Source organism: Callorhinchus milii, unplaced genomic scaffold (assembly GCF_018977255.1).
Source record: "Callorhinchus milii isolate IMCB2004 unplaced genomic scaffold, IMCB_Cmil_1.0 Scaffold9, whole genome shotgun sequence".
Taxonomy (NCBI): Eukaryota; Metazoa; Chordata; class Chondrichthyes; order Chimaeriformes; family Callorhinchidae; genus Callorhinchus; species Callorhinchus milii.
Window position 1 is genome coordinate 16,151,350 of NW_024704750.1, and position 23,569 is coordinate 16,174,918.

At 40.7% G+C, this 23,569-nt stretch overlaps 2 protein-coding genes across 2 annotated transcripts; one reads left to right on the top strand and one right to left on the bottom strand.

Annotated features, from left to right (window-relative positions):
- Window positions 1-904: 904 nt before the first annotated feature.
- Window positions 905-12,391, top strand: LOC103178493 (serine/arginine-rich splicing factor 5). The gene is made up of 8 exons (XM_007893272.2): window positions 905-983; window positions 1,728-1,874; window positions 6,920-6,990; window positions 7,083-7,178; window positions 7,649-7,718; window positions 9,218-9,291; window positions 10,472-10,582; window positions 10,811-12,391. Exons 2-8 carry the CDS (start codon window positions 1,752-1,754, stop codon window positions 11,028-11,030), a joined length of 765 nt encoding a protein of 254 aa, XP_007891463.1. The 5' UTR covers window positions 905-983; window positions 1,728-1,751; the 3' UTR covers window positions 11,031-12,391.
- Window positions 12,392-13,779: 1,388 nt separating this feature from the next.
- On the bottom strand, window positions 13,780-21,839 carry slc10a1 (solute carrier family 10 member 1). The gene is made up of 6 exons (XM_007893274.2): window positions 21,224-21,839; window positions 18,336-18,537; window positions 16,732-16,910; window positions 15,982-16,185; window positions 14,980-15,105; window positions 13,780-14,086 (listed from the first exon to the last, which is right to left on the bottom strand). Exons 1-6 carry the CDS (start codon window positions 21,637-21,639, stop codon window positions 13,960-13,962), a joined length of 1,254 nt encoding a protein of 417 aa, XP_007891465.2. The 5' UTR covers window positions 21,640-21,839; the 3' UTR covers window positions 13,780-13,959.
- Window positions 21,840-23,569: the final 1,730 nt, after the last annotated feature.

Here is a 23,569-nt window from a genome sequence, read left to right on the forward strand (position 1 = left end):
CTGTGTACATACTTTAACTTGAGTATAATCCTATGAGCAACACACTCTGACTTGTGCTTTTATCTTGTGTTGAAATCCCTGACTGTCCAACGCCTTGGGACATACTCCCCATGTGAAAGAGATGTGGAGTCCTGTAGCTCAGTGGTTAGAGCACTTGCAAGCGAGAGACCTGGGTTCGATTCCCGGCAGGACGAAACCTTGGGCAAGTTTCCTTACTCCACATGCCTGATAATAATCCCTCAAAACAAAATAATAAAATTGGTCACTTCAATCCACAACTGTTTGTGGGACACTGCTGTGCGCCGTTGGCTGCCGCGTTTCGCCCACAAACATACAGTCGATTCACTTTATATTCTGTGAAGCGCTTTGAGGCGTCTAGAAGACATGAAAAGCGCTATACCAAATGCAAGGATTATTATTACTACCTTGCATGGAGGGCGCCACAAAAGTGCAAGAGGTTGCTGTTGAATTTTGTATTGCATTCTATGTATAACAGCCTGGCGTATGCAAAACGCATCCTATGTGCAACATGCTCCGCTCTGTGCATTATCCCGTGTGTAACACACACTGGCCTGTACATTAATAGTGTGTCTCTAGTGTGCTCTGTAGATTATTCCTGTCTGTAGCACGTTCTGGTCGTGCATTATCTATCCTGTGTGTATGCATGCACTGTGTGGTCTGTGCATGATCATGATCATGTAACCTGCTTTGGCCCGTGCATTACCCTGTGTGTGTGTGTATATAACCTGCTTTGGCCCGTGCATTACCCTGTGTGTGTGTGTGTATATAACCTGTGTTTGGCCCGTGCATTACCCTGTGTGTGTGTGTGTGTGTGTGGGGGTGACGAGCCAGACTGTGGGAACACCGTTTCCATAGGAACCCCCACCTCATAGAATAGGGGGGGGGGGTGCTCGGAATGCCGGAAGTGACGCATCCTGGCCGGTTGCCGAGTGACTGTCGGTGGGGTCGGGCTCCATTTTGAGGTGAGGTGGTGTTGGGCTCTTTTTTTTCTCTCTCTCTCTCTCTCTCGGTACCGTTTTCCATCGAAGAATCCGATCGGGCAGGTAAAGGGCGGGCGGCAGGAGCCCACATACTAACGGGGAGAGCAGCCGTAGAGGCGGGGCGGACCGAGGCGAGAGTGGGGGGGGGGGGGGCAGAGTTTGGCCCCGAGGCCCCTCCTGAGCTCGGCCTGAGCGTGGGCCGAGTCAGTCGTCGCGGCAGTTCTCCCTGAGTGGAGGAGGGGGAGTGAGGGAGGGGAGGGAGGGGGGTGGGGAGGAGAGGAGAGAATGGCGGCTTTGTTCGTTCCCTTTCTTTTTTTAAAAAAAAAAAGCCCCAAAAAACGTCCAGGAGGAGAAACTGCGTTGTACCTTTTCGTGTGCGATAAAACTTCTGCTCCTGCGTTCATTGGGGGCGGGGGGTGGGGTGGGGGGAGGATAATTATTGCTCGATTGCGAGGGGGGGGTCGAGGTATCGCTGCAGCTGCCTGAATTGGGAGGAGGCCCTCCTCTGGTGATCTCCCGGGGGCCATGTGGTCAATAGTTAAAACCATCCTAAATTGCTTTTTAATTATTCCTCGGGAAATTGCTTTTTTTTTTGGTGGTTGGGGGGGGAAGGGGAAAAAAAAATCTCCGGTTGCGTCTTTATTTTTGTTCAGCCAGGTTTCGTGCCTGCGGTTTTAAGTGCTCGGCGAGGAGAGGGTTTATTTTTCCGTTGTTTCCTTTCTCCAGTTGCAACGTTATCGTCGGAAGAAAATGAGCGCCCGTGTGTTCATCGGGAGACTGAGCCCTTATGCCACTGAGAAGAATGTGGAGAAATTCTTCAGGGGTTATGGGCGAATTAGGGAAATTGATTTGAAGAATGGATTTGGATTTGTGGTAAGTTGACTTTCCTCGCGGAAATGAATTGCGATTGAAGTTTCGAGTGTGCCCAGAAACGGATTCCCGTTTGATCAATAACTTACAGCACCCCACCACCCAAACTCTTCAAATGTACTGCAGTTTACACCTCAGGCATCACCATCCAAGGATGCACATTCCACCTCATTGAGTCATTCCGGACCTTTGGCGTCTTGTTTGACCCTCAACTATCCTTTCTACCCCACGTCCATGCCATAATCCGCTTTGCCTTCCCCCACCTTCGCAACATCGCCCAGCTCTGACACTGTCTCACACCGCAGGCTGTCAAGACCCTCATACGTGCATTCATAACATCCAGGCTCAACTCCCTGCTTGTTAGTCTCCCCAACCCCTCCCTCCATAGACTGCAGATCATTCAGAATTCTGTAGCCCATGACCTCTCCCACACCCGGCTCTGACCCTTTCACCCCCATTCTCACCTGACTCCACCGGCTTCCCATCACATGGCTTCCTCACCTTCAAAGCCCTCCATGGTCTTGCTCCCTCCTACATCTATGACTTCCTAACCCCCTACCAATCTGCCCGCTCCCTCCACTCAGTGGGCTACAGCCTGCTTCAGTTCGCCCGCCCGCCCCACCATTGGCGGGCGTTCAGCCACTCTGCCCCTAATCTCTGGAACTCCATCCTGCAGTCCCTCTTGCTTGTCTCCTTCAAGACCTATCTCAAGACCCTCCTCTTCGACTGTGCCTTTGATCACTCTCCTTCCGCTGCCCTCCATCCCGGATCCTGACCCCCAGCTTGGGTCCAAAACACTGATTGTCCAGCATTTTGGGATGTCCTCTTGCCATGAAAGGGACTATAAAAATGTAATGTTGTCATTCAGCAGAATCTAGAAAAGAAATTAACATTTTTAGAAATAGTCTGCTGAGGGACCAATCAAGAGCTGTCAAAATTAAATAAAGGGTTGGGAAATTCAGGAAATATTAAAATTATCAAGTCAGCTGATGGGGTCTTAATAGATTGTAAAATGTTTTGGAAGGCAGGTGTGAAGTTCAGTATAAGTAGTACAATTTAGTTTTAAACAAAAATGGAGAGAGAGAGTAAACAGATCCAATAACTAAGAAACTGGAGAAGATGGCTAAAGTTTCAAGATGTTACAGGATGAGGGTTAGCAAAGCATAAGTTGAGGTATTACTTCTGAAGAACAGGAGATCTGGAATCGGATACGAAAGTGTGGCTTGTTTATTTTGGGTGATGTTCATAATGCAGCTGCAGCCTTTGAAACTCCCACAAATTTGCACCTGTGCTGTCATCAAGTATTTTGTATATCTATGTTTGTGTGCACCCATTTACTTCAGATTTTTCTGATTGCTGCTGCCTTGCCTGCAAAGTGATGTGCCTGATTGAATATTAAACTTTGTGTACTCACCCTCACTGCTATCACAAACATTCCATGCCTTTGCCTTTTGTCACAAGAATATATTTTTGCGGTGCTCTCGTCACTGGCCTCGCTCGACAGACTCCAAACACTTCAACTGGTCTGGAAATCTGAGCCCATGTTCTTTTTGCATTACGCATTAACTCTCCTGCTCATCAAACTACTGGGTTCTGAGTACCTCAGATGATTTAGTTTTAAGATCCTTGTCCTGGTCTTCATATGCTTCTGTAGTCTCTGCCTATTTATACGTTCTCCTCTATCTCGTGTCCTGACTAAGCATTTAACACGGCTTTTGTCGAGTGCTGTTGCTTCATTGTTTTTGGTGCCTGTAGGTGTCAAAGAGGTGTGTATTTAGCATTTTAGTTGTGAATTCTAAGACAGAGATCTATTGGGAGATGAGGAGGGTTGGGTGGGGGGGTGTGGATGGTGGAAATAGAGAAACTGGCAAGGAGTGTGTTTGAGAAATCAAGACTGGAGGTAATAAAGGCATGAGTGAGGCTTTTAGTGTACTTCTGAGTGAGAAAAAGTTTATTGTAATAAATGGTGTGAATTCTAGGCACCAATAGTCTCAGGATATTTGCGAACAGATTCCATATACATTTATTGTATTCTGCAAACTATGTGCAGAGTAAGCTGTTAAAATTGGTTTCTGATGTATACATCTTCACTTTTGCTGACTTGCCTTGTCAGAGGCCAAATTTTGAAGTACATTTCTGGCTACTGTTCAGTTTAACTAAATGTCACATTTATTCTGAAGAATATTGGCAGCAACACTAAAATTGCAATTTCCAAGTAGTGAATAGTGGCTATTTTATGGCCACTGATCTCATTGTGGAGTTCTGTATCTTTGTAGTTAGAGCACTCGTCTCACAAGTGAGAGGATCTGGGTTTGATTCCCTGGCAGGGCGAAAAATTGGGCAAGTTTCCTAACTCCACACACCTGTTTACCTAGCAGTAAGAAGGAGCTGCTCGTTGATTGCCGATTCACTTTTCTGGAAATAATAATCCCTCGGATGAAGTAAACAGTGGTCACTCAATCCATGACTGTTTGTGGAACACTGCTCTGTGCAATTGGCTGCCGAGTTGCTCCCACAAAATATACAATCAATTCACTTGACAGTATATTCTGTGAAGTGCTTTGAGACATAAGAACATAAGAATTAGGAGCAGAGTAGGCCATTCGGCCCCTCTAGCCTGTCCCGCCATTCAATAAGATCATGGCTGATCTATTCTAACTCCACCTACCCGCCATATCCCTTAATCCCTTTATCCACAAGAAATCTATCAATCTAAGTCTTGAATATGTTCAAGGACTGAGCATCTACAGCCCTTTGGGGTAGAGAATTCCATAAATTCACTACCCTCTGAGTGAAGAAGTTTTTCCTCAACTCAGTGCGAAAGGGCTTACCCCGAATTTTAAGACTGTGACCCCTGGTTATAGTTCCTCCAACCAGGGGAAAAAGTCTCCCACTATCTATTCTGTCATGCCCCTTAATAATCCTATACGTTTCTATAAGATCACCTCTCATTCTTCTATATTCTAGAGAATATAGGCCTGAATTGCTCAACCTATCCTCATAACTCATACCCCTCATCCCTGGTACCAACCTAGTGAATCTACGTTGTACCCGCTTCAAGGTGAGTACATCCTTTCTTAAAAAGCAAGACGTAATAAGGCACTATATCAAATGCAAGGATTATTATTATAATTCCCTATTCAAAATACAGTGGAGTACCATTTATCTACATGTTTTTACACCAAGCCCCTCTTATTCGCATCGGAGTTCAGATGTAGAATTAAAATCATGTGAAAACTTACCTGCAAGCATGTGAACATTCTAAGAAAGTGTGCAATTTTTACCCGATCATAAGATGGAGAGGTGTGATCCAAGTAAGAACAAGACAAGAGAGAGAGTTGCAGAGGGAGGGAGGATTTGTGGCTTCAGGTATAGGAATCTAGAATGATTTAATTTTCCTCTTCTCCTTCCTTCATAAGAGGTGCTGAAGTTAATTGTAGTGCAATTATCACTCTATATGAGCTATTTCTGCATAGAATTAGGATTGAGCATGGACTAGATTCATGACTGACCCATCAGAGATTTATAGAGTTGTGTTATCTCACTGGCAGAGGGTCTTAAACATCAAAGGATCATATGTCACTCAAATGAAAAGCCCTATTTACTACCCGAAACTAACCTCGGGTGCTGATTGACCTGTTGTGAATGTCCGCTTTTCTGGTTCTGTTTTGCATTTCCAGTATTTACAGCCTTTTCCGTTTATTCCAAAATAAGCTTATTCAAAAGGGATCATCAACCGAGAATTGTTTTGCTTTGACAAATTTGAAAATACCGGGGTTGAAAGTTTATTGTCTACTGGGAACTTCTGCTGGTTTAAGTCTCTATCCTCATTGAGGAGCTGGCCATGGATAAGGTACATTTGAAATTCTCCTGGCTCAACTCCTCCTGTTTGGCACCGAGGAATATGTTCTACATTTCCTATGGAGTTTTTTTTTTAGCAAGTTCTTTTAGTTCGTCAGTTGAATAAAAGTGTTTTGCAAGAAGAGAAATACATTTGGGTTTTAAATATCTTCAAGATCAGGAAGTTTGAACAGTGTGTCTTTTATGCTTTGAAATAATTCACTCATCTGTTTGCTACTTTTAAGTGCTTTACTTCCCAAAGAAAGTGGTAGGTCATCTATGTTGGCTCTACTGGTATGCTTTAAGCTATCTTTGATACACTTCTTTCCTTGAGCAATAGTAGATTGAAATGCAGATATTTTAGCCACATCAATGCATCTATCCTTGGGAGAAGTGGGTTCTCCTTGCTGCTGAGCTGACTCCCAAAGTATGTGCTTGGAAGTGAAGTATTGAAATTGAGTCATTCTTCTTTGCCGGTCACGATAATTCAGTTCCTGAGCCAGGTGGATCCGCAATACTCCAGGGCACTTCTGATGACAATCTGGTATCAGAGATGTTTCCCACAGCCCATGTTAACCCTGCAGGCCAAAGCGCTATTGGGTAGGGTGGTCCTAGCTGGACAAGGAGGGGGAAGCTTGTCAGACAGTGTTTCCAATGGGGTGGTTTTAGCTGGTTAAATTCCAACAGTAGCCCAGCACATACTCTGAGATCCCCAAGCCTTGTTTTTTTGCCAAACTACCTAATATTCCCTGAAATTAAGTAAGCATAGTGCTCATTCCTTTCCAGACTTGGAAATGTCCATGTGTAGGTAGCATACATATGTGGAACTGTCTGGTTTGGATACTCTTAAGCATGGTGATGAGTTTCAGTCAGCTGACCCCCCAAAAAAGTAAATAAGATGCAATCCGTTCTGTGTGTGTGTGTATGTGTGTACATATATATATATAGTATGCACTTTTAATAATTGTTTTTTAATGGTTCAAAATATCTTCATGCAGCACACAAGTATTTTTACTCCTGATGTCAGAACAAATGGCCAATAATTGCTGGTTTCGTAGGGTTTTAGATCCATTGCTTAAGGTTGTGTCAGTTTTAAATCAATTATTAAAATATCATAAATCCTTTGCTTTAATTTTGTTTTAGTATTTTCATTCTAAAATTGGAAGATGAAATTCCTTACTTAAAAGTATTTTGCTGTCTGTATTTAGGAGTTTGAAGATTACAGGGATGCAGAGGATGCAGTTTATGAACTGGATGGAAAAGAGTTGTGTAATGAGAGGTAAGCACCCCATACCCTAAATAAGTGGAAGGTTTGTGATACGTTATTGTAGCTGACTGCATTGTACACTAATGAATACTTTGTTTCTACAGGGTTACAGTGGAACATGCTAGAGCACGTAGGGGGGGAGGAGGGCGAGGACCAGGACGATATCGATTTGGTCAACTCCGTCCTCGTGGTGGAGGAAGGTGAGACTGTTGTGCTTTTTCCCTTTCAACATTAAAACGAAAGAGTAACTTGACAAAAGCTAAATTTTGAATGGTAAGTGGATTATACAAATAACGCACTAGACATTTTGTGTGTCTCAAAATGTGTCATCACACAAGATGTTGTTACAACGTAGTGTTCTGTACTCGTAATGGGCACAGTGTTAAATGTTGTGTGATATCTTAGTCTGATTGACTCACTACAAAACGTCGCAGGTTTGATCTCTGGCATACACTGTATGGGATGATCTCAGTTTGCAAATTTTGTTCTTCGGTAGGACTCTGGCCTGAGAGGGGAAAAAAGGGTTTCTCCTTCAGTTTGTTATCCAGTGACCTGTCTACTTATCCGATTGTTAGTCTTCTCTGCTGTAACAGCTGGTATTATAATAATAATGATATAGCATCTTGTCACATCATTGAGACGTCTCATAATGTACAATTCTCCATTTCAGAAATGGACCACCGGTTCGTACAGAAAACCGAGTGATTGTTGAGAATTTATCTTCCAGAGTTAGCTGGCAGGTATGTTGTGTGGAAATATGATTGTTCTATATTTAAATGGCTAGTTTTATGTAGATTGCTAAAACTTAAATATAACCAACAGTTTAATTTGATATTTTAAGATTTATGTTTTTAGTAGTCTTTGAGGTTACCGTTTACCATTGTAGAGGGGTACTGGCAGGTGCTAGCTAAACAGTTCTGTGTAAAGTATGCCAAATCTTGAAAAAAATTATTTGAATAATTGCAAGCACACGTAGCTGTTGCAAAACAACAGGAATTATGTAAAGCCTAGGTTATCTCCCCAGTTCTGACAAGCTTATGACATTAATTGTTTCACTGATTGATCCCAAAGGGAACATAACTATCATTAGAAATGGTGCAATATTACTAATTTTGGATGAAAGCTAAAATAACAGAAGGGCACACATTTTGTGCACAAAGTTTAAAAGGGGATAGAACAGAGAATTAACGTAAAGATCTTATGATCTCCATTATGGAAAATATTAAGGGAATAAAGGGGACAGAGAGCCCGTGACTAGTTTCTTTTCCCTCTTACCCTATGCCCTATGTTTTACCTAGATTTCCTTTCTTTTGTATATGCTGTTGCGATTGTGTTTCAAAATTACTGAATGTATAATGAGACTTAATGGGGGGTGGGGGGACATTGTTTAAAACAATGAGGACAAGTTTTAATTGTCTTCCAGATTAATTTAAGTACTGTTGCTTTAAAAAAAGTAACTTTGATTGTCTATTAACCTTGAAACTAAAATGTATTTTTATTCAGTTTTTAATGTTCAAATGTTTCTGAAATTTAACCAAGTGTTAAAACCTTTATTTACCAGCCTCTCATTGTCGTTGGCCTTGTGACGAGGAGTGTCGTTGGTTTTCCTAATCGCTCTGGCTTGGTTTCTTGGTGGGCCTAGTTGAATTGCCAGTCCGCTCCTATGTTTCAGTCAATTGGTGATCTAGATCTGTGTGTGGTGGTCTGATCAACAATGATGGGCACTGGGTTTAGTGCCGTTTTCCTTGCTGGATCCCTGAAAATGCTGGTAACAAGGTGCCCTAAAGCCGAGCGTTCTGAGAGCCAGCTCTAAAATGAGGTCCTTGATTGAAAGAATGAGCGAAATTCGCTAGTTGGGTTGGTTGGAAGCTCGATTGGAGTGAGTCGAGAAGTCCTTGGTCACGGCGCAAGAGTAGCAGTGCTTGGTTCCTATGGCAATGCCAGACTCTTCCTTTAAGGGAGGGTGATTGATGTCCAGGAAGGCTCGCATCGAATGGGTAGTGTCAGACAAGCAGGTGGTGAAGACAACCATCTGGTCTTCAATCGTGGTGGTACGTCTGCGAATCCTTGTTGCATTTGGCTGGTTGAATAGCCTAGGGAATGGTCAGGAAGGTAATATAAATTTTGATATCAGATTTGTGTATTTTTTTGCTTGCTTTTCCAGTGATCTACATTGGAAAATGATAGTATACATATGTTAATATGCTTTGTTTTACCTAACTGGTCTGGTCTTGTGTAGGACCTGAAAGATTTTATGAGACAGGCTGGAGAAGTTACCTTTGCAGATGCGCACAGGCACAAACTGAATGAAGGGTAAGTTATGTTAAGAAATGGATATTAAAATATCTGCGGCTTACAATGTATGGGGCTGGGGGTTGGTGTCTGCCTACCAAAGGCCCAGCTCTGATACCAGTTGTTGGATGGTTCCCAATAGCAACTCGGTGAATGTATTTCTTCAACTATCCCACCTTCCCCTTGGAGGAAGTGCCTGTTTCATGTCTCAGCAATCCATGTTGCTCAGATATTGTGGAGCTTCCTGATCTAACAGTAAAAATATGAGTAACAAAAATCTATTAATAGAAATATGATATTGTTCTTGTCGAAATAAATACCTGATCAGATATTTGGACTGAAATATTCCAGGATAAGGAAAGACTGTGTCTAAATGTAACATGGAAACCAAATCCTGTCCTGACGCATAGCAAAGCCATCCGTCAAAACTAAGCATCCAAGGTGGATTAATGGCGACTGTGAGGATACTGTTTGCTTGATCCTGGTGGGAGGAAGCTTTAAACTTTGCAACCATCATTTTAAGGTACTCTGATTGAGTGCATTTGTAACAAACTAACTCTGTGACTGGCCTCTTAATTAACTGCCTTCTACTTGTGAATAAATGTGAATGGATATATTCTCTGTTTTCATGCAGTGGGTTTCTTCATTTCAAAATTCTCCTAAATTTTCATTTGGCCATGAACTCATTTTAATTCTGTCATGTTTGTTATATTTAGAAATATTACTTGCATTTGATTTATATTTCCAATTTTACATTTTAATGAAATTCAGAAAGGGGCTTTGAGCACAGTAAAAATCGTAGGGCGTTTAGCTGCAACAACAACAAAATTACATTTGTATAACGTCTTTCATGTTGGGAGAACGTCCCAAGGCGCTAATCAGGAGCAACCAAATAAATTGTTGAGATCATAGATGGAGTTTTATAGATTTTGTTTCCCATTTGAATGGAAGGGGATCTACTGCTCGATTGGTTTTGAAGGAAAAGAACTGGTAAATTGATTGTATTGTTCACACGACTTCCTTTCTGCTACTGTTGCAAGATCTTAACATTTACACAGTTCAGTTGGCATGTCCAGTAGCTGAAACCAGATACAGCATTGATTGGATCTACACTTTTCTGAGGACTAGTATGTCAGTGAAAGAAAACACAGCTTTTGTAATGGTTCTTAATTTTAAAAATTCCTCTGCATTTCTCTCATAGGATTGTTGAGTTTGCCTCATACAGTGATGTGAAGAATGCTCTTGACAAACTATCTGGCACAGAGCTCAATGGAAGGAAGATCAGACTGATTGAAGAACGTAAACAATACAGGTAAACAAACATTTGCTACAATTTCATTTTCCTCTTGGTGTCCTGCTGGTGTTGTTTCTCTGCCCGTGGTTGTAAAGAGTGTCGATTGTCCCACCCCTCGTTAGGTGATGTTAAGGATGTAAGATGGATAGAACTGAATTTAAACAAACACTTGAAATGTTTTACACCATTAATAATGCTGATAAAATATCTGACAGTTCAAATCATTCACTTGTTTTTTATTTTCAGATCTCGCAGCAGGTCTCGATCTCGCAGTCGAAGTTCTTCCAGATCTCGCTCCAGGGGCCGCAAGTCCTACAGTCGGTCTAGGAGTCGAAGCCGCAGTCGGTCACGCTCTGAGAGCAGATCACCTGTTCCTCCCAAGGAACAGAGAGGCCATTCCTCTTTGGCGTCTGGGGATCATGTAAGGTCACGCACACGATCGCCTTCTGGTGAAAGCACAGATTGAGTACGTTACTGTAGCAAAGTGGACTTTGACACGAGTGAGCAAAAGTTGATGTGAAATATGTAAAGAAGTGAATTTGTTTGAGAAATGCAAATTTTAAATTGGTTAACTGCAATACTTGCATTTACTGAAGTATATTCACTTGACTTGTCACATATTTGAAATGCTCCTTTATTTGTTTGCTTCGCTTTCTTTAGAGAGGAATCTAAATTTGTATCTTTTACTTTTTGGTATTAAATGTAATGGTGTAAATTACATTTCTCTGATGTACTCCTTTTAAGTAGATTAGACAGTTATTGGTTGGTGTATGTGACAGAGTAATTAGGTTACACACTTCTGAAACATCAGTATTTTAACAAAAATTGCTAACAAATGGCAATGTAGTGTCCAAGCCTTCCCTTTATTTACTGTGATCCAAGACTACTGTATAATGCAGATTTTTTCCCCCACTGTGATGGAGTTACCAGTCAGATAAATATAACTCCTAAAGAAAAAAAAACAGTAGATTCCTGCTTCTTAAGGGGCAGGGGTCTGCAGTTTGTGTGTCATTTCCATTTTTGTATTCTGAGAGAGAGCTGAAAGAAGTGTTGCTACAGCTCTACCTAGTGCTGTGATCATTTGTCAAAAGGTTGGTAGGATGGGGGACAGGGTGGGAATGTTTTCGGTTATAGGGAGCATTACTCAGACTCAACCATGAATAATCACCGCCTTTCTCAGGACCTGCATGTGAGCACTCTATCCAGACTTAAGCTATTAGAAGGGTTCACATCCATGCTGTAAAGCCGGTCCATCAGTAACCAACTGTTGTAGGAGGGTGGGCTGGTATCCCTACTCTCGGGTGCCAATCTACAACTTTACTGTATTACAAAGAAAAGCTATACTGGAAATTTCTGAATATTCATTATGAAGTGTTAAACTTAGACTTTATCAATGGTTCAAAGAATCATTTTGCATTGGTCTCTGGTACAGAACTGTCATCAATTTCTTAGGGCTGCAATTTCTGCATTAGTTCCTCTGGAAAAAATAAAAGTGCATAAATGATGTGATGCCATCTGCACGGGTTTATAATATCCATCAATTTCCTTCCAACAATATCATTGTACATTGATGCCTATTAAAACAAATTACCTTGTTGCTATATTAAGATATTTAAAGTGTCTGCGGTAATTCTGTGGTAACAAAGTGTGCTGTTGCTCTCAACCAGGCACATTGTAATCAGTTCAATGATTAGCAACTAATCTTACGAAGTTGCTTCTATCTCACTTTGATTTTTTGATCCTTGCTAACATATTTTTGTCAGATCTGGACTGTTTTTGTCTGATTGCCATTTTTTCTAATAAAATACTTGGGAGTACTGTACATAAGAATGCAAACGTATTTGCACATCTATGTGAAATACTGGTAGTTTGTACTTCAACAGCTTTTACCCACCAAATTTGTCAATTTGACATGTCTATGTTACTTCAAACAAACCCACAACACAAACTTTTATGCTGCAAGGAGAAAACCACAGCTATATTAAAACTTGTTCACTGACCGCCTGTGTGGCTGTACACTTCCCTCTATTCATTACATGAATTTTAGCCCTGCCCTCCTTTTACAATTCATTAAGCAAAATTGTTCCATTCTGCAAAAATATCTATCTTGGTTCCCAAATGCCCACATTTAGTTAGAATTCTCACTTGAATTATTCATGCTAGGAAATGGTTTTGAACTGTAGTCAATGTTTTTAACTTTCTATTGTGACTACTCAGAAGATCTGGTCACTCATATTTTGTTTATCTTTTTACCCTACATTAGAAAAAATACCTAATCTGTCAAAGGGCTCTACTGACTATTACCATCATCTTTTGCTACCAAACCCTTCATAAAAATAAGCTTTAGAATTCATCTCCATGTGAAACAGACTCGGGATCAAAATTTAACAAATGTGTGAACACAAAGTGGAACAAATCAACCACAGCTATCTTAACAAGAGGGGAAAAGGCATCATAAATAAAAGTTGGGATGAAAAAGATTATTCAGCCTTCCAAAAACTCATTGCTTGCATTTTAACTTGCATAATTTTTTTTACCTCCCATATCTTGCTTCAACACACAAGCTGAACTCTTTTGTTTATCAGATCCGGCCTGGATGAGTGCCAACTTTCTGCAATTTCAATACAATCTACATTTACTTATTTTTCATGCGAGAACAAACCGAATGTGAAACTTTCACAGCTGGGCATCCAAGCTGGGGGTGGAAGCTGAAGGTGGTGGGGAGGGGAAAAATAACCAAAAGCGTGGTCAGAAAGGCAAGTATCGAGATGAACCTTAATAATAATAAAAAAACATAATCCTTGCGTTTGATATAGCACCTTATCTCGTCTGTGAGACGTCTCAAAGCACTTCACAGAATATATTTTGTGGGTGAAAGGTAATGTTGCAGGTAACGATTTGTTGGATCAGAGTACTTTTGTCAGGTGTGACATTAGATTTCCTGTACAGGCAGTGAGATTCATTCAGTTAAATTATGGTTCAATGATTGGTACAATTCACTCACCATTGCCAGGGAGCAGAATGAGAAATGAAGTTACCATACTGGTATCAAACATTTAATCTATAATAGTCTCCAAAACAAATGTTAAAGGACAACACATTACACAATTGCGAAATAGCAATTTACAGGGCATTGTTTTTATACAGTTTATGTCAATGTTTAACCCCTGTCATCGCAACATCAAAAGTTACAAATAGAAAACATAACTCAGGGATGTTAGACATGGTTAATCAGTTACTATCAGATGCCCATTTATGACTACCAATGGAATTTTTATGCAATTAATTAGTTACTAATGATCTAAAATAATACCTTGCATTTTTATACTTTTGAAAAAAATTTCAGAGCTTAAAAATCTTGCACACATAAGGTTTACCTGCAGCCTCCATTGCTTTCAGGACAACTTGGTTAGAGTACAAACTGGAAGTTCTACTTGCTTCCAATGCCCAAATTTCTTTGAAGAACATAAAAATGAAGTTATTGGCATGGTGGGAGTTCTGCTCAGCTGTTTATTGGGGTTGCTGTAAGCCAAAAGAATTGAGAGCCATGGTATCAGCACCCTTAAGTATGGAGAGAGTGAATTAATGCATTCCAATTCATCATCACTATTCATTAACTTCTGTTGGAAGTGCAGGTGTGAACAACAGGTAAGAACAGGATCAGACTCAGCTGCAATGCTTTACTGTCAAATAGCTCAATGATCATCACATCTAGCTCACAAGACATAATTAATGCACTTCAGTGAGGTGCTGGAGGGCTACTCTTATGTGTCAGCCTGGCTCAGTCGATAGCACTTTTAGCTTTGAGCCGAAAGATTTTGGTTCAATCCCCAAGTTGAAACTTTGAACACAGTCTAGACTGACAACTCAATATAGATTAAAAAAAAGTGGTTATTCGCCTAATGACTTGTAGGACATTGCTATGCTCAAAAACTGGATGCCATAATAGCCTACACATATATGGTTAGTAAACCTTAAAGTAAATCCTGCGACAACAAAAACAAGTCACTGGGAACACTCAGGGAGCATCTATGAAAGGAAAGTGAGTCAACGTTTTGGGTCTGCGACCCTTCGTCAGAACCATTCAGTTCTGACAAGGGTTGTGGACCCAAAACGTTGACATTATATCGAATATATCAAATGCAAGGATACAGCAATACCCCATCACCAGCCGTAGCTTTAGTGAGAGGAATGTAAGCAGAGAAAAATAAGAATACTAGGAAGCTACAGGAATACTACAAATGAAGTGAATGACCAATCTATGAGGAAATCATTAGCCTCTAAAACTTTCATTTCTCAATACAAAAGTTCGAGCCCCATTCACACAGGAGCCAAGTTAACTGGGTGTTAATGTTGAGAGGTATGTTATGAATAATGTTAAAAGCTACAATGACAGTGAACAATGTGTCATTTACTGTCTTCTATGAATCCTTATGGAAGACTCGGTTTTGTTAAAGAACATTGCAGAGTTAGGATTCTCGGATTCAGAAAGTGTAACGTGTTCCACGGTGTTCTGGACGGGTACATAGATACACTGGAACCTGAAACAAGCATCAAAAATTATTTTCAGTCATGTCTGAATTTTTCGCAACTCATTTGGCTCCAGTCAAATTGTTGTAATTTGTTCACTTGTAGCTATATTTTGTGGGCTAGTTTTGTGATGCCAAGGAACAAATTATCCGTTATCAACAAATATTCCTAACAGCTTTTAAGAACAGAAACATAAGACGAGTGTCACCAATCTTGTCCCTTTTTGATTGATCTCAAACAGCCAAACTTCATAATTTCCCTCTCTCTGGGTGACATGCAGTTGGACCTTAACTCATTTCTCCACCGCAATGGCCTTGACTGGTATCTTATTACACAAGTTTATTCTCTGTGTAAAGCAACTTATTTTCCGACTTTCCTCATTTTTAACTTGTGATGTTGACATTTGGACTCTGCTGCGGAGAACAATTTGGCTAAATAAACTTTGTCAGGATTTGGAAAACACAGTGAGGTCATGTTCAAGCCACTTTTCCCAAAGAGCAAACATGATTTCCTTACCCTTTACTACAAATAATAATCCTTGCATTTGATATAGCACCTTATCACGTCATTGAGATATCTTAAAGCGTCTCACAGGATCCACTGTAAAGTGGAGTGACTGTATTTTGTGGACAAAATTAATTACACTTTTCTCAACATACCTTGATACCTGATATTGTCTTGGTTGTTTGCATCCAACAAACACATAAAGCTACACTGACACCTTGGTTAGCAGAGCTGACAGTAGCTACCTCAGGAGAGTTCAGCATTGAACCCAAGACCATACTTGGTCCGTAGGTTCAGTACACCACCAACTGGTGAGTCTACCCATCAATAGGACTTGCATATGAGTCACATAATTTAGGACAGTAAATGACAGTAAAACTTACATTTTTCCAGCAGATTTCTTTATTCTTTCATAGGCCCGATAGATTACTATGAAAATAAATGCTTCTGTAATTTGAAATAATAGAAAGATTAATGGAAATAAGTAAAGAATGCCAATATCCTCGGGAGGAAAAGTGACTTTCAGGATGGTAGTGCACAGTTGAACATTTTGGCATCCAGTTTCCATAGATATTGTTCGTTTGCATCTGCAAAATATTTGAGAAGAGATCATGAAATAATAATATTTCTAGATGATGTTGCATGATAAAAATAACAAAGATAACTTACTGAGCGTATTCTATGAATAATAATCCTTGCATTTTATATAGTGCCTTATCATGTCGTTGAAACATCTCAAAACGCCACAGAGTGTACTATAGAGTGAATTGACTGTATATTTTGTTGGCGACAGCCAATTGTGCACAGCGGGGTCCCACAGGCTTTGGGACGTCCTCCCAAATGAAAGGCCAAAACCAAATGTAAGGATTATTATTGTTAAGTTTTACATACTGGTCCCAAAGGGCCACCATACCAATTGGGGTTTGGCTTGAGCTCATGTCTAAACACCTTCAAGATCTAATTGATAAGCAAGACATGTTGGTCACTAATTCATGCCTGCTTAAAGTCATGCATTTCACCTTTTATTCCATGAATGATGTTACAGAAGACGGGGGAAAAACACAATTAATCCTGAACGAAAGTAAAATTGTTAGTATTCCAACTGAGAATGAAAAACTTATTATAGTCCTTACCTTTCAGATAACCTGAATAAACTTGAGAGGATGTATCCTAAACTGTATCCAATCATGGGCATCAGTGCTGAGGTGCCCATTAGTTGTGCGGAGACGAGCGACCAGAGAGAGATCCTATTTGATATCCCTGATAGAACACCAATTATTACGACCAAGAGGAGGACAATTAGCAGTCCAACCTTGAAATAAAAATATAGGTGATATTACTATTAAACTTACAAGCAAAGAAACCATGGGTTGCAGTTGTAGCTCAACCCGAGTAGCTTGATACTTTAAAGCTAGTGAGGAGAGATCCAGACCCTTAAATGTGAGTTTGTGTGAATTCCACTGCCTCTAATTTTGAGCCCCTAGATAAAATAGCCTGGAGACAGAAACTATTTCCTGTGGTGGGAGAATCCAGAATAAGCTACACATAATCTTAAAATTAGAGCTAGCCCATTTATGAGTGAAATCGGGAAGCATTTTTTCAAACAAAGAGTAGTGGAAATCTGGAACTCTCTCCCCTAAAAGACCATGGATGCTGGATCCGTTCAAGTTTTCAAGACTGAGGTGAATAATGTTTTGTTAGGCAAGGATATCAAGGGATGTAGGGCAAAGGCGATATTTGGAGTTGAGGTACAAATCAGCCATGATCTAATAGAATGGGAGAATAGGCTCGAGGGGCTAAATGACTTACTCCTATTCCAATGAGATGAAACATACTTGGGGCTCTCCAGGGCAGTATCTGCTATGCCTTCGGGGGAGCTCAAAATGATATCCCAACACAACAACAAGATTACATTTGTATAGCTCTTTTCACGTCGAGAGGACGTTCCAAGGCGCTGACAGAGTACAGCATTTCAGACCCGAGCTGGGGTCGAGGGAAGGGAGGGGAAAGGGGGTGGCCGATGGCATGGTCGAAGAGGAGGGTCTTGAGGCAGAACTTGAAGGAGGCTAAGGAGGCGGAGTGACTGGGGGATGGAATTCCAGAGTTTGGGGGCAGAGTGGCTCGGGGGGTGTGGAACAGGCCGAAGCCGGCTGAGCAGAGGGAACGGGCAGGTTGGTAGGGGGTTAGGAGGTCGCAGATGTAGGGTGGGGCGAGGCCATGGAGGGTTTTGTATATGAGGACCAGGATCTTGAACTGGATCCTCTAAAGGATAGGGAGCCAATGGAGTCGGGCGAGAGTGGGGGAGATGGGGTCACGGAGTTTTGTGCGGGAGAGGACTCGGGCTGCAAGAGTTCTGGATTATCTGCAGCCTGTGGAGGGAGGAGTTGGGAAGGTCGACAAGTAGGGCGTTTGCATAGTCGAGCCTGGAGGTGATGAAGGCATGAACAAGAGTTTTAGAGGCCTGAGGGGTGAGGTAGTGGCGGAGTTAGGCAATGTTACGGAGGTGAGGGAAATACAAACATTGACTCTGAAAAGATTAGGATATCAGCATTCTGTATTTTTCTAACTTCTATTTCCCATCCCCTTAGATATACAAAAAAAGCTTTGAGAATATACCATCAGATCAAATTAATTTAAGTAATTGAGCTATGACAAAAATAAGCTCATGTTTGTCTCTATTGACCCATAGAAAATAAACTGAGGCTCGAGAATGGCACAGTTCTGACAAGCATCTTACTTTAGTAATAGTCTTTGAGTGCTTCGGAAACTTGTAATTGAGGAAGATGCCAAAGCCACAAGGAATGAGTATTAAAGCCAGGGTAATGGTGATTCCTTTATATGGGACCTTATGAATGAATGACATGCCTTTACAGTATAGGTAGAGAAGCAGAGGCATCATTCCCAAGGCCAGCACTGTAGAAAACGTGGTCATCGCAATACTACAAGAACGAAAAAGATACCATTAGAAAATGTTCAATAAAGCCCATGCAAAGTTAATTTGGTAAAAGTCACTATGATACTAATTCTACCAACAGAACTGAACCTCTATCTGTAATGAAGATATAAAGGGGCTGAATCTTGTTGAATAAATTTATTGGGAACCTTTTATTCTGTCATTTGGGAGGTTAGCGTATTGTCCCCATTTTTACATTCAGCGCTGCTTATATGTTAGAGAACGTGTTTTAAGTTCACGGTGAAATGAGCAATCAAACATTAAATGCTGTAATTGTTATCCAAATGAGGTTTTCTATGAGAAAACTTGGAAAATGGAGGAACATTTAGATTTTGTTGACTTAAAAATAATATTCCTAGACTCCACTGGGTGGCGATGTGAGCACTGTAAGGAATCTCACTCCTGATCTCAACTGTGCAGTTTGTGCAACTGTCGGCAAGGACTGGATTGGGCTCGGCTGTGATATTTGGTCAGCCTGGTCAATGACACATCCGGAAGCCCATCACCTTGCTTAAGAGGACACAAACTAGACTAAGAACTTTACATTATACATACCATCTAACGTGGAAATTTCCCTGTCATGGAAATGTGCACTCTCTCGTTGGAAGAACACACCTAGTTCTGACAAAATGAATAATAATCCTTGCATTTCGTATAGCGCCCACATGAATGGGCAGACATCTCAACTGAAGAATGGCACCTCCAACAATGAACCCCACCCAACACTGCATCGGAGTGTCACCTTACACTACGTGAGTTCAAGTCCCAACATGAGATTTGAATCCACAGCCTTCTGACATGGAAGCAATAGTTTTCTGAGCCAGTCTGACACACATTAGGCACAGGTTTGCAAGAGCCAAGGGCTTGGGGATCCCAAAGTGCGTATTGGGGGTATTGCGGGAGTTTAACTAGCTAAACATGCAAAACTTGCCATCGCATGGACTTGCCGGGTCCATAGAAAGGTAAATGCAATAGAGACTAGACACAGGATTTAATTTTGGTCCATGATGAGTTGGTGGCTGGAAAGACTGCTGTAGCTTGCTTCAGTCCTTTGGGAAGATAGAGGACTAAACCAGTCAGGGTACAGGCCTCTTGGTTCACTCTTTACTGACAGCTCATCAACAGCAAAATATCTAGTTTGCTTACTAGAAAAGGGAGTGTTCCAGCCAACAATACCCCAGATAAAATTGGTTACTCACTTCATGGCTTTTTGTGGGACATTGATCTACACAAATTGGCTGCTGCTTCATCTATGAAATACCCAATCACTACACTTTATAGTAAACCTTGTGAAGAGCTTTGAGATGGCCTCATGCCATGAAAGGGGCTATATCGAATGCAAAAGTTATTATTAATAATAAGGATTTAATCGAATGCTATGGACAACTTGAAATGTTACAAGAAGAGGTGATATACAAGACTTTTTCCCACATAATTCTTTCCAGTAACGCTATATTTTGTATTTGCAGCAATGATGTGACCTTTTGAAAAAGTGAATAAGAAAGTCATGGTTTTTCTTTGTGGTGGTGTTAAAAGAATCGATTCCAGTTAAATGAGCTTCTGACTCACCTGTGACAGCTCAGTAATTTTCTGCTGCATGCTTTATTTCATGCATTTAATTGTAATGGAACATTTACAAATTCTAAAGGGTTTCATGCTGTTATCACATCAACTTGCTGCAATTTGGTCAATTATTGCAACCAGAGGTGACTGTGTGTATTGAGCTGTAAACTGTAGGCGAGAAAACTATTGTCTTTGCAAGAACTAAACAGCTACAGTAGTTAAGTTAATAGGAGTGAGTATTACAAAATAAAATAGGACACAAATAAAATAAAAGGATTGTAAATTCTGTTTTTGTAAACATATTTCAGCCCTCACCAAATGCTCAGTTGATGAATGCAATCAATGCCCAGTGTGACACAAAGCTTTAAGGAAGATCCCTGATTCAATTGCAAATCTGTGCTAATTTAGTTGATCTCAACTGGCCGGGTGATAGATGCATTAGAGTCCTTGGACACCCCTGTCCTAGGGAAGGCAAAGGATCAGCCAGGGTTCTTTGCTCTTGATTGCTATCCACTGTCCTCTGGTGTGTGCACACTGAGCAAGGACAGGATTTGAACAATAATAAATCTTACGTTTGACATAGTGCCTTATCACGTCATTAAAACTCCTCAAAGCCCTTCACAGAATACACTGTAAAGAGGATTGACTGTATACCTTGCGTGCCAAACGTGTCATCCAATTGGGCACAGTGGTGTACCACAAAGAGTCGTGAATTGAGTGACCAGATTATTATTTAAGTAAAATGTAAGAACTGTACATAGTTATAGTCAACTAGCACTCCTGCTCAACCTATGATCTATCATACACCGACTGCTAAAAACGGCAAACTTTTCACTACATCATTATAATGGGATTTACTACTATTCCTCTATTCAGTCTTGTGGTATATGATAAACTATTATTTAGTGTCTGATTTGAAGAAGTCTTTTGAATGCGATACTGGCAATGTATTGGCAACTTTTGGGGGAGGGGCAAAAAATTCATTTGGAAAAGTTTTAATTTTTGAAAGGTTGACATTAACTCGCCACGTGTTTGTAAACAAATAAGGTTTAAGGTTAAGAAGCTTAAACTCAGTTCTACTGACTGACTGATTGGGAATTGTCTCCTACCTGAGGTTCATGTCTCCATCCAGTGCTAGCGACAAGATATTAGAGAGCGTTCCACCAGGACAGCAACCACAGATGAGAACGGCCAGTGATTCGATGGAAGATAGCCTGAAGAGCTTGGTGAGTCCAAAAGCTGTCAAGGGCATGATCCCATACTGGGCGAACATAGCAATCAGCACCCCCTTTGGTTTCAACACATGGCTCTTGATTTTTGATAGCTCCATGGTGCATCCTAGAGACACCATGGTAAGGCACAAAACAAGGGAGGAAATTATGTTAATGGCTTGATCTATAATCTTTCCAGTTGGTCCTCCCATCCAATCCAAAGTCACATTTAAGGCTGGTGTCATGTTGCCATCTGGGAATGTGTTCCAGCTGGTCTTGGACAGATCTTCTTCATAGGTAGAGTTCATTTTCATTGACTGGTTCAGCTCTTAGTTTGTCCCTTGTGGATCTTCAGATTTCCTCAGATCAGAAACAAACCAGAAAATGATTAATTGGTGAGATGCCAGTACTTGTGGTACAGTATTCCAGTATATGTTACTTGTATCAGCAAACAAACAAGAATATTGTTAAGATTTGGACATACTTTTACATGCTATAAGCTTCGGTAAGCTCAAGCCAGTTGATTACAGTTAACAGTACGCTTCTACAAAATACAGCAGTTTTGAAGAACTCTCTGTTTGTCATACTTTGTTTTAGGTTCATGGCTATGAGTATTAATGAGAGCTCTTTAGTCAGTGCACTATTCACTGCAACAAGGAACCTATTATTCAGGCTCTGTTTTTTGCCAGAATGTTGTCCTGAATTACTCGGCAAACACAAAGCAAAACTGGAATCCTCCACATACTGCGTGAATGAATTTGCTCAAGCCCTGGGACAGAGAGCCCAGAGCTTCTGAAACATATAATAATAATAATCATAATAATCCTTGCCTTTGATAGAGAGCCTTATCACGTCTTCAAGTTGTCTCAAAATGTTTCACAGATATACTGTAAAGTAAATCAACTGTATATTTTGTGGGCGAAACGTGGAAGCCAATTTGTCAGCCTAGGCTCAGTTGCTAGCAGTCTCTCCCTTTGAGTCAGAAGATTGTGGATTCCAGCCCCAAGGTAAGGACTCTGACTTCACTGTCTAGGCTGACACTCCAATACAGTGCTGCTTTGTCAGAGGTACCATCGTTCGGATGAGGCATTAAACCGATGTCCTATCCAATTGTTCAGGTGGACATTAAAGATCACGTGGCAATATTCGAAAAAAGAAGGAAGTTACTCCCGGTTTCCTGGCCAACAATCCTCTAAATAAAATTGGTTGTTCACTTCATAGCTGCTTGTAGGATATTGCTGTGTAGAAATCAGCTGCCATGTTTGTCCACAAGTAGACAGTCTAGGCTCAGTCTTTTCCACTTCACAGCATATCCTCCTGATATCAAATGCACTATATGAAATGCAAGGATTATTATTATCATCACTTACTACTGCAAGCCTCACAAACAGCATGATCTTGTTATCAACCTAATGTCCACACATACACTATTCTTAATCAACTTCCAAGCAGCTTTATAAACTCTTTGGAAAAGTATAGCGAACTTTGCTCTAATTAATGTTGATAAACAATGGAATTCCTGCTCCTTTTCCAGTACAATGTGCAGTGCAGCTTCAAACACATTTATAAGTACATTGAAAAGCATTTTGGTTATTGCAGATGTCTCCGTACAGACTGGAATGTTACCATAAAGACTTCCATATAGTCAGACCAATATTTGGGAGGAAATACTGGGTACAACATTCCCTTTGGCATAGTGGCTGATATGCCACTCCATCCTCTGAATGATCTTGCGCAAGTTTTAGGCATTTAGGATTCCCATAATTTTCTTCCAGTACCTAAGTATCAAGTCTGAAGAGAGATTTCGTTCTTCAAATTGAACTTGGCTGTTGCATTTCGCCCAAAAATACACGATCAATCCACTTTAAAGTATATTCTGTGAAGTGCTTTGAGACGTCTAAACAACGTGATAAGGCGTTATATCAAATGCAAGTATTATTATTATTTGGAAGACTTTTGTTATCCTATTTATCTTGGTTGCATACAAATAGTTACATTTTTCAGTTTGTTTTTGCACTAACTGATACAGGCTTTAACACTTTACACATAATGTTACATTACGTCTATTTATCTTGTGGGTATTCAGTTATGTAGGGAATACATTTGACCTTCTTACAACACATGTAAAATCGGAAACATTTTCACTCACCTTTATTAAGGGAGCATTCTTCTGCCAATTTCGACCCAACATAATGCTTCTGTGAGTTACTTCATACGGTGAGGAGGGTGAAAATCATAGCCAAG